We start from the raw sequence: 11,593 nt of genomic DNA, 5'->3' as shown, positions 1-11,593 counted from the left end.
AGTGAAGTCTCTGAAATGAGCACACATGCTGAAACAAAAACATCTGATGAATTTCTGGGGTAAGGCATAAGAACATACATGATAGACAAATATGTGTGCTGCATGTTACAACCAGGACTAAAGGATATTATGTCCAAAGTAAATCAGTTTTTCAATGCCAGTGTCAGACAATGAAAAGAGGAAAGGTAGCACCCAGTGCAGCTTTCTCAGCGGTGGGATTTGACAAGTGTCTGTATCAGAAAAAGGAAAGAGAAGAGAGCTCCTCTATGGTGCAATATCTTTAATTCAGTTTGCAAATTGCAAAAGAAATGCACGTACTAGATCACATAAATTTGCAAGCATCTCTCACATGCTCAATGTTCCACTCCTCGGACGTCGTCCATGGCCAGTGGGGGACATGAACAAGGGTCCGTGGTAGGTCTAGAGTCCAGGCAAGCTTGGTGTGCCTGGTTATAATGACATGTTGACACGCCAGTGTGTCTTTGTCAAGTCAGGAACTTGACAGACACACTGGCATGTCGAAATGCGTCGTCATAACCCGGCACACAGAGCTTGCCTGGACTCCAGACCTACCACAGACCCTTGTTCATGTCCCCCACTGGCCACGGTCAACGTCTGAGGAGTGGAACACTGAGCATGTGAGATATGCTTGCAAATTTATGCAATCTTGTACGTGCAATTCTTTTGCAATTTACAAACTGAATTAAAGGTATTGCACCATAGAGGCGCTCTCTGCTCTCTCCTTTTTCTGATAAGAATATACATGAGCTGTTATCTGCTGAGTGCACCTATGAAGATCACACTTGCTGCCTGTTACAAAGAACAGAAAGTAGAGGGGATCCATAAGGAGATAAAAGCTAAAAAAAATCTGTCACATTTACTAAACTCTCCCCTGCTCTTCTCGAAAACTTAACACAATAACTTTGGATAGACCTGAAGGGAACCTGGAGTGAGAGGGTTGACTTGTTAGGATCCTCGTCTGCCTTCTGCAAATAGTCGAAAGTGGAGAGAACCTCTATTGGATTTTTATTGCTTTCCTCTGCCCACATGAGAATACCACTTCCTAACCAAACAGGAAGTGGAATAACCTCTTTAAAAGTGTTAGAAAAACTAAAAAAAATGCAGTGAGGGGGAGATTCCGAATAGTTTTTATTTGTGCACCTCATTTCCTGTTATGGGACCACTAGATTTCATATTAAACCTTCAAAGCTCCATAGAGGTTCTAGTGATAGAAGGGGAGGAAAAAAAGGTCTTCAATAGGACATAAACAATAATAAAAGCATCAAACATTTAAAACCGCCTCCTACACTGTCCAAACTAAAAAGAATAGTTCTTGGAATTTGACTTTCTACCCTCACTGATCTAGAACCAGCATGCCATGTATACCGAGACTCCATTGGCTGCTGCTTAAAGGACGCCTGACCTGATGGGCTAAATTGTGAAATAAAGCCCTTGGTGGAATAGTTTACCTCATTCTCAATGTGATCCTGCTGCTCGTTATCCGGGGTCCCCATTCCCCCAAACACTGCAACCGCCCAGCAGTTACTCATAGCAGTGCAAAGTAATTCACAGGCCTGCTCAGTGAAAGTGAACACCTGCTTGCGTGATTTTGGACCTGTGCAGTTCTCTTTGCGCAGGGCTGCCTGAGTTAAACAGTCTTTGACTGAAAGATCCCGTCAAACAGGACCAGACCAGGGAAACCCCTGACGACAATTGAGAATGAGGTGATCTAACCAACCACAGGCTCTATTCCACTATTTAGCCGTCGGGGGGTAATTTCACCTCACTGGCGTATAATTATTTCCTGATTTTAGTGTCTAAAAGCTGTACAATATTTTCATGTCCTTTTAGACCCTAAAAGCAAGGGGGAAAAAATAAACCAGAGAGCCTGCAGCAGCCCCGGCACATTACTCACATCCCTGGATCCAGCACTGCAGTTCTCCCTCCTGTCCACTGGGTGGCACTTTACCCCTATGGTAAGATCACCACGACAGCAATCTCACCTGAGGGATCAAGAGCTTCCGAGGACCGGAAGAAGATGGGCTGCAAGAGTTCTACCTGCCGATGTGTCCACATACGTCATTACAGCTTCCCCGAGCCAGGAATCTTTTTTCCACTCCGAGCCTTACTCGGGGTTGCCACCCAGGAGGTTAATGCCGGTGTACAATTCAGACACTATTGAATCCAAAACATAACAGCTAGGCAATTAGCATTTAACGTGATAAATATATGTTAGGGCGCATACACCCATCCAATTATGATTTGCCAATTTTACCACTTTTACATAGGGGGGCTGACAAGATAAAACGGATTGTGTATGCAAGACTTTAAATGACATGCAAGTGGCAAAATCTGCCAATGAAAATTGGATAAGTGTAAGCAGCCGTTGAAAAAGATGGCTGCCTTGTGTTACTACAAGTTCTGGCTTGTGGGTAAAAATAATGCAAATTACTATGCTTGAAATTGGCCCAATCAACTTACTGTCAATTCTGACTGGCCCAAATTGCAAGCTGCCTACAAATTTGTATGCAAGCAAGATTTGAACCTTACTGCCACTTCTACTTTCAATTCCCTGGACATGTCCGCTTTTTGGCTGCATACAATGGCCTAGAAAAGAAGTGTACTGTACACTAATTATACAGAAATAATGTAGGTATTTTATTAATAAATGCATATAGTTTAAGACGCTTTGGAGTAATGTACCTTTTTGAACACAGAAATATCAGACAAGGCCGATTACCAGGCTTCTAAGAAAGCTTTGCAATTTGCATTGAATTACAATGTTGTGCTTTACATAATCTGGTTTTCAAAATTAAGAACTTTTGCATAATTTAAAGTATTGCTACATGTTAAGGGATCTCTCCTCTATATACAAAAGTGGAAAGGCTTGTTTTTCTTCTTTCACCCCAGAACAAAAAAGCATTATAAACAGTGACAGCGTCTGCTATCAGTGCATCCTTCAAAGCCACACAGAACTTTGTCATCTCTTGCTAAAAATTGATTAGAAGGATCAATTTGCATTTAGCTTACTCATGCATACATTAAGCAAGGGTAGTCCAACATCTGTTTCCAATCATGGCAGATGTAACACTAAGATTTATTTTGCACAAATTGTTAGCAACCAATTGGAAAGGTCTAGTAATCATGTAAGCTTTAAATATAGACATATAATATATATTTAATCTTTATAAAGAAGGAAAAAAAAATCCAAGTAAATTTGTTATAGGCTAGCTAGCAGAACTCTTATTAAAAACAGCCTTAGTATAAAAGACAGACTGCAGCGTTGATTGTTAAAGAATAAACTGTAAAATTTACTAGTTGAGAGACCTAGCAACATACCCTGTGAGAATGCAGAATCTACAACATAAATCAGAAAGGGGAAAAAAAAGAACCAGAAAAAAAAAAAAGTTAGCTCCTAACCCTCAAACCAAAACCTTTTCAGCTCTAAGGACGTTTGAAACTTGTTTTATGGAAATATGTCAGGTCAATATCCTACAGCAAGGGAAAAAAATAAAATGTATATATTTATATAACATATTCCAGCCCATAATTATTTTTTGTAATTTATATTGGGATCAGTTAGATCGGTATAACCTTCAAGATGTGTCACTTGACTGCCAGTATATGCTTATCAGAAAAGCAACATCGTAGAACTGTTTGAATCTTCTAAAGTCATTAAGATTTGTAGTTGGAAGTTAGCCACGTGAGTCCTTCATAAAGCCCGTCCCCACTGGTCGCACAGGAAGGCTGCACGTACCAATTCCTATCTCTGATCCGGGTTAGGCCAAGTTTCTCCTGGATCTCGTGGGGTTTCATGGCATCAGGGAGGTCTTGTTTATTGGCAAATATTAGGATGATGGCGTCCCTCATTTCCCTGTCATTGATAATACGATGGAGTTCCTGCCTAGCCTCATCAATACGATCGCGGTCGGCGCAGTCCACAACAAAGATGAGCCCCTGGGTACCTGTGTAGTAGTGTCGCCATAGGGGCCGGATCTTATCTTGCCCCCCCACATCCCACACATTGAATTTGACATTTTTGTAAGTCACAGTCTCCACATTGAAGCCTACGGTAGGGATGGTGGTGACGGATTGGCCCAGCTTTAACTTGTACAGGATGGTGGTCTTACCGGCTGCATCCAGGCCAAGCATCAGGATCCGCATCTCTTTGTTGCCAAAAATCTTGGAAAGAACCTTGCCCATGGTGGAGCATTAAACAAGGCTTAATGAAATAGAGAAATGGGTGTTGTCTATTATCCAAAGCAAGAGGTTGTTCTTAGAGGGACAGAACACCTTTCTGCAAGGCTAAAAATTATTTGTAGTTCCGTTCTGATGTGACCCAGCAAACAAGGCAAAACAGCACTAGTATCAAGTCACGTCTCTCACCAGATATTCTTGTAATATCAGAAGTTGCCCAACTTTGCAACAGTTAGCCCAGATTATGGGGAGTTTCCAGCTAACTTGTGTATTGTAGTCTAAGGTAAGTTGCTACTTACCCTGTATCATACAGCTTACCCAAAAGACAGGCTCACACCTATGCCAGTTATTGAGCAACTAAGAGGGATAACATAACCAGTATATACTTTCTTCAGGTGGTATATATGAAGCGTTTAATGAATGAGGGTCCTTCAAGTTTAGGATATCCTTCAATGTCACACAAATAAGATATGTTGGTGCTGAACCTTCATATGAATGAGATTGGGTAGTCCCTCCCCTCGGAGTTCAGTGTTCCACTGTCTGTAGAACTAGAGAGATCAGAATATGTTGTAATGTCCTTCTATGAGGTTCAACAGCCCCAGGATTACAAATGCACTCCTCTGACTAAATTCGACAGTCAGTTCTACCTCTATAGTTTTGATTGTCCTCAAAACTCCATTCCAGCATTTAAAATCCTCAGATGAAGTTCACTGGGCTCAAGATTTCAGCAACTGTCCCTCAGGGATCCAGTGGCCCCCCTCAAATGAGGTCTGAAAGTCCAGGACATCCAGTGTTACCTCTCCAATGAGGTCTGGTGAGATGTATGAAGCAGCTCTGAAGATGTCTGAGGGTACACAGGTTGCTCCAGTTAGATCAGACGGAAAATAAACACCCCAGGTGAGATAAGGGGGTCTCCAGCTAGATGGGATTGTGCTCAGGAAGCCCTTCAGAAGAGGTGAGGTCGCAGTTAGGGCCCCTGCAATGAGGTATGTATGTCTATAGGTTGCACCAGCAGTAAGTGATGATGTCCAGAAAGCCCCTCAGATGAGATGAAGAGGTATTTTGGGGTCCTCTGACGTCTGGGGATCCTCTGGTTGCTGCAGCCAGACTGAATGGTACTCCAGAAGCCCCTCAGATGAGGTGAGGTTTTGGTTGGGGACCCTCTTGTGAGGTATGGGGGTCCCCTGGTTGCTCCAGCTACAGGCAGGCCCTCAGGTGAGGGGACTTGGTACAGGAGGAGGCCCCGTGCCTCAGCTCAGAGTCCCGGGCGGGCCAGTTGCCTCTGCAGGTATGCAGCACAGTTAGCGTCCCGCCTCGGCAGCCACATGAGACGGTTTCCCGGACTCTGCAGGCCGCTCCTCCACTCCCCTCAGCGCTCACTCCGGCCGGATACCCCCAATCAACGTCTTCCGGTACTGCTCTGAGCTGGAGGACGCGAGAGGAGGAGGAGCCCAAATCCCGGCGCCCGCCACAGCCAGGGAGGGGCCCGCTTCCGAGTTTCTACTCTAATGAGCCGGTCTTGGCGCCGCCCAGCTCCCCCGCTTGCGCCTGCGCGTCCCGCCCGGACATCTAACAGCGCGTCACGTGAAGGCTGCTTGCGTGGTGGGCGGGGCAATGGTTGACAGGGGCTGGAGGAGGAAGAGGCCGTAGGGCGGCTGCGCTGCTCTCTCGTGCTCTGACGTCACGCGGCCGCTGGGCGGGAGTTTGTGGCTGGGAAGGGTGTGAGTTGTGAGCTGGTTACCTCAGCCGAGCCGAGTTTCCTGCTGGGCGCCTTCTCTCTACAGCGCGAGGCGGCGTAGCGAGCTCAGAGCGGCCAATACAACAACATTCCTTCCGTCATTTTCCAGTTAGGAACTGATTGGTTGCTATGGGCAACAACACACATTTCTGTAGGACTCCTAAAAGGGACACTTAAAGAGCAACTCCAGTGAAAATAGTGTAATAAAACTGCTTCATTTTTACAACAATTCTGTATAAATGATTTAGTCAGTGTTTGCCCATTGTAAATTCTTTAAAATCCCTTATTTACATTCTGACATTTATTACATGGTGACATTTTTACTGTTGGCTGGTGATGTAGCTGCTGCATGTTTTTTTGGCAGTTGTAAACAGCTATTTCCCACAATGCAACAAGGTTCACAGACCGGAAACTGCCAGGCGTACCACGGTCCAGTTTCTTGTGGGAGGGGTTTCGCCACAATATCAGCCATACAGCGCCCCCTGATGGTCTGTTTATGAAAAGGAATAGATTTCTCATGTAAAAGGGGGTATCAGCTATTGATTGGGATAAAGTTCAATTCTTGGTCGGAGTTTCTATTTAAGCCGTGTAGAAAAAAAGTTTCACTTACAGGGGCTTCTACCAGCTCCCTGCAGCCGTCCTGTGCCCGCGCTGGTCCTCTACGATCCTCTGTTCTCGGTGCAACTTAGACGCTATTGCAGACGGCAATGCAGGCAAGGATACGCGTTGCCAGGGCTGCACAGGCGCAGTGTCCCGCCGACTCTGAGTTGGTGAAATCGAAACTAAGCTGCAGCGGGAGAACGGAGGATCATTGAGGACCAGCGCAGGCACAGGATGGCTGCAGGGGGCTGGTAGAAGCCCCAATTAAATGAAACACTTTTTTCCACATGTCAAACTCCGGCCCGCGGGCCAAATTTTGCCCTCAAAGCCATTAACTTTGGCCCTCAGGGGGATTCGCCACTTTTATTATTATTGATTTATAAAGTGCCAACATATTCCGTGGCTCTGTACAAAGTAAGAAACAAACGTGGGTTACATAATAATACAATGGTGTACACCAATATACAAGATACATAATTAGTGACAAAATACAAAATAATTATTATTATTGATTCATAAAGCGCCAACATATTTCGTGCCGCTGTACAAAGTAAGAAACGAACATGGGGTACATATCAATACAGACAACAGTGTACACCAATACAGGGCCGGTTCAAGTAACAATTGGGCCCTAGGGCAGAATTAGCCTGGGGGCCCCCCAACGGGCAACCCCCCCCCCCGACCAAAAAGCGTCATTAGAGGCCCTTTGTTGCTGCCAAATTTCCCTCCTGGGCCCCTGAGCTGGCTACTGACCCTCCCCCAATCAACTCCCAACTTAACAGACTCTGCAGAGTCCTTGGGGAGCAACAGTTAAGGTGGGGGAGGGACACCTTGGGGGCCCCTACGGGCCCTGGGGCAATTGCCCATTATTTCCTATGGTAGCTCCGGCCCTGCACCAATATACAAGATACATAATTAGTGACAAAATACAAACAATGATACAGAATACAAATCACAGAATTGGTAATGGCAGTGATAAAAGTAACATAATAAATAAAATGTATAATGATTTCCAAGACACAAAAGTGTGGAGAGAGCCCTGCCCTTGCAAGCTTACAATCTAAAGGGAATGGGGGGGGGGGGGGGGGGGTAATAGGAGGGGTAGTATACAACAAATATACAGAGGCAGTGTGTTTTAGGATACCTAGTAGAAGTGCAATTTGGTCTTAGGACAAAGGGAAGTGGCCTAAGATACCGCATATGCTTGTCGGAAAAAATGAGTATTTAGAGAGCGTTTAAAGGTAACAAAGGTTGGCGAGTGACGGATGTGATGTGGGAGGGCATTCCAGAGGAGGGGGGAAGCACGTGCAAAATCTTGTAAACGTGAATGTGAGGAGGTAATTCTAGAGGACAACAGAAGATCATGGGCTCTATTCTCAATGACTTCCCGCATGCGGTAAAGTCAGTGTGGGAAATTTGCGACCAAAACATCGGCATGTTGAGATTCACAAAATTTTCCGCATGTTGTTTCCGCATGCGGTAAATGTGCAGTAGTAATGCGGAAAAAGTTCCGCAAAAGTCGGTATTTTCGCCATAAAAAACACATTCTCAAAATATTTCAGACGCATTATTTCAGCGTTAACTACCGATTTTTTTATCACCTACAAGTAGTAGGTGATATATTTCGCATCCCATTGATTTTAATGACGTCTGGAGGCTTAAGTGCTGTGCTTGGTGGACTTTGAATTTTTTTTTTAAATTATTTTTCATGCAACCTTTTTACCGCATGTTTACCGCACGTTTAATTGCCGTTTCCGCACTCTTTTTACCGCATGCGGAAAATTTTAGTGAATGCAGAAAAAATGCGGAGATTACCGCTGGCGGTAATTTTGCGGTAAAATTTTGCGGTGATTTGGCCTCTTTGAGAATAGAGCCCAATGTGCAGATCTGAGATTGCGATTGGGTTGTGTATCTGGAGCAACAGGTAATCCGACAAGTTGCATTGTGTGTACTGCGCCTGCGCAGTAGAGACCTGATGACGTCAGCTACACCACGTGACCCGCGCCGTGGAGCGCACATGAAGCCGATCCGGAAAGGTCGGCTACTTCAGCGGAGGACACCGGCAGTGAACGGAGCTGCGGCGAGTGCCCAGGACGGCTGCCAGGGGCAGGAGGAAGCCCCAGGTAAGTGGATTTTGATTTCACCTTGGGCCTCTCCTTTAAGCAGACTGTGATTGTCTATTGTTGTGACTAAGATGAAGATCAGATCACAGGAAGGGAGGAATTATGGCGGCCCGCGCCCCTGCATTGTGCATTGACGCGGCTGGTGCCTCGATCAGTTTTTCCCCTCCTCTCTGCCTAGTTGGGACACAAGGTGGTGCCACAGGACAGACCCCCCCAATCCGGGGCAGTCCTGCAGAATTACAGAATTACAAATTAGCTGCTCTGCCAAGGACTGACGAAATTCCTAAGCTGAAACAAGAGAGATCAAATTACAACTTGTGATTAGTCACAGATGGGGAATTAAACAGGCTAAACTTTCAAACTACATGCAGGGTGGATTTCTCTGTTTCCTTCTGTCCTGTGCAAGAGTTCAGGTGATTCAGACTGATTCAGACTGATAAATGCAGCATCTAAAGCTGGCCACACACACACACATCAATTTTCCCAGTCTCTCCATCTAAATGCTATGAAAACAAGAGCAACATTCTACTGGCTCATTTGGAAATACACAGGTTTTAAACTTTAGAGCAGGGGTCCCCAAACATTTTGGGTCCAGGGCCGGGTCAACATACTTCAGACTGCTGGGGGGCCGGAATATACATAAAATGATGTCTTTGAGGGCCAGACAGTGAAGCATACCCAGGTGACAATCTGCAGTCCAGTTGGACAGCAGTGTCACCTGATGTGGAATTTGACTCGAAACCAGCAAATTACTGCTTTCTGGCTTCCATGTGGATGGGTGGTGCCAGCACTGCTATTCTATATGTGGATCACCAATATTTAAAGATGTAGCTGACCGCATCTATAAGTAATACATTGGGGCCGGTAAAAAAGCCTCAGGGGGCCGCATTCGGCCCGCGGGCCTTAGTTTGAGGACCACTGCTTTAGAGGGAGGACTTTAAAACATTCAAATCGCTGAATGCACTTACATTGTTTCTTATGGAAGAGCGCCATCTGTCATCTTCAGTGAGAAATGCAAACTGAGGATATTAAAGAGAATCCGAGGTGGGTTTTAAGAATGCTATTAGGACACAGAGACTGGTTCTGCATACAATGACCAGCCTCTGTTACTATACAGCAAAAATCTATTAACCCTTTGCACACTCGCATGCAAATGTTCAAACAAATGCATTCACAGATTCACTCATCCAGGCACCACTGTTATCCCTACAGCTAAGTTAAAAGCCTGGGTCTTAGTTCACAGAAGAATGCATTTTTATGCTTAGTCACCTATACTACGCAGAAGTACCCAGGTAAACATAGGTGTCCTAACTCTGGCCCTGTAACATGCATAGAGAGTGAATCTGTGAATGCATTTGTTTGAACATTTGCATGCGAGTGTGCGAAGGTTTAAAGGGGTTCTTTCGCGAAAGAAGTAGGCAGTTAAAAAATGTGACAGATGACAGGTTTTGAGCCAGTCCATCTTTTTAAGGAGGATTCTAAGGCTGCATTTCCACTTGTGCGGTGCGAATCGCCGCGGTAAAAATTCGCATGCGGATGCGAATTTCGCATGCGGGTCTATACGAATTTTCATGCGAATTCGCATGCGAATTCGCATGGATGACGATGTATGCGAATTTAACCATGGCAGTGCTGGAGTGCTTTTCCATTGTTTCTATGCGAATTCGCATGAAAAGTCGCATGAAAATTCGCATGCCCAAACCTCATGCGAATTTCCTATTAAATACATTGTATGCGATTCGCATAGCGGTATGCGCTATGCGAATTCTGATGGCTCTGCCATGCGAATTTTTTCTGCACAGAAAAACGCAAAGGAATCCTGACAAGTGGAAACAGTCCCATTCACTTGTATTGCTATGCGAATTTTCATGCGAAAAACGCATGCGAATTCGCTATAGTGGAAATGGGCCCTCAGGGCTTTCTTTGTTTTCAACAGCATTTCCTGAACAACAGTTGCAAAGTCTAACTGACATAATAGTGTGAAAGTGATTAGGGAGGCCGGCGGGTATCTTGCTATTTTGGCAGTTAAACTGCTGTTCAGGAAATGCTGTTGTAAACAAAGAAAGCCCTGAGAATCCCCCTTAAAAAGATGGACTGGCTCAAAACCTGTCATCTGTCACATTTTTTAACTGCCTACTTTTTTCGTGAAATAACCCCTTTAATAGATTTTTGCTGTTTTCTAGCCACACCCCCTTCGGCACCTCCCTTTCCTTAATAACTTATTTAATGTCCTAACTAAAGGCGATGTACCTGGATATATGTATTTTTTTTTCTGTTACTATACAGTGCACCCTGCTGTCCCCCCCCCCCCAAAAAAAAAAACGCTGTGCTAGTGACATGCAGCGTGTCGCTAGCAGCCTGTTTACATCCAGGCTTCCAGGCTGTCATTTACCGCCGCTCCCCCGCCTCCTCTATATCGCCGCTTCATGTCGCTAGCACGGCATTTTTTTTTCTGGGGGACAGCAGAGCGCAGGGGGGGGGGGAGGCACAGTATAGTAACAGAAGCTGGTTATTGTATGCAGAACCAGCCTCTGTGTCCTAGTAGCATTCTTAAAACCCACCTCGGGTTCCCTTTAACCACTTCGCCATATCTGGACGCATATATCCGTCCAGATAGGCAGTGGTGCTGCAGCCGTGGCGCGCGCCCCCGCTACCTCCCGCTGCCCCCCCGATCAGTGAATGGGAATATAATTCCCATTCACCGATCCAAGTCCCCGGCAGAAATACCGACGCTTTCTCATCAGAGAGCGTGGTATTTCTGCCCCCAGGAAACAACTTCTCTTCATTTTAGTTCCTAGATGCGACATCGTTCGCATCTAGGAACTTTTTGAATGTGGCCATCTTGTGGCCAAATAGTAAACTGCACCCACATACCTGTATTGAATAAAAAATACATTATTTTACATCTAAAATTGGCTATTTACCTCCCAAACTA

General features: G+C 45.2%; 1 protein-coding gene across 1 annotated transcript; it reads right to left on the bottom strand.

Moving 5' to 3' along the window:
• Window positions 1-2,634: 2,634 nt before the first annotated feature.
• LOC137533157 (ADP-ribosylation factor 6) lies at window positions 2,635-5,753 on the bottom strand. Its single transcript, XM_068254372.1, has one exon. It carries the CDS (start codon window positions 4,201-4,203, stop codon window positions 3,676-3,678), a length of 528 nt encoding a protein of 175 aa, XP_068110473.1. The 5' UTR covers window positions 4,204-5,753; the 3' UTR covers window positions 2,635-3,675.
• Between the last annotated feature and the right edge of the window lie 5,840 nt (window positions 5,754-11,593).

Source organism: Hyperolius riggenbachi, chromosome 9, assembly GCF_040937935.1.
Source record: "Hyperolius riggenbachi isolate aHypRig1 chromosome 9, aHypRig1.pri, whole genome shotgun sequence".
Classification (NCBI taxonomy): domain Eukaryota; kingdom Metazoa; phylum Chordata; class Amphibia; order Anura; family Hyperoliidae; genus Hyperolius; species Hyperolius riggenbachi.
Note: the sequence above shows the minus strand (reverse complement) of the source record. Positions and strands in the feature narration are given on the sequence as shown.

Excerpts from the sequence above, each read along its gene's own strand:
- LOC137533157 (XM_068254372.1), bottom strand. The coding sequence starts at position 4,203 with ATGGGCAAGGTTCTTTCCAAGATTTTTGGCAACAAAGAGATGCGGATC.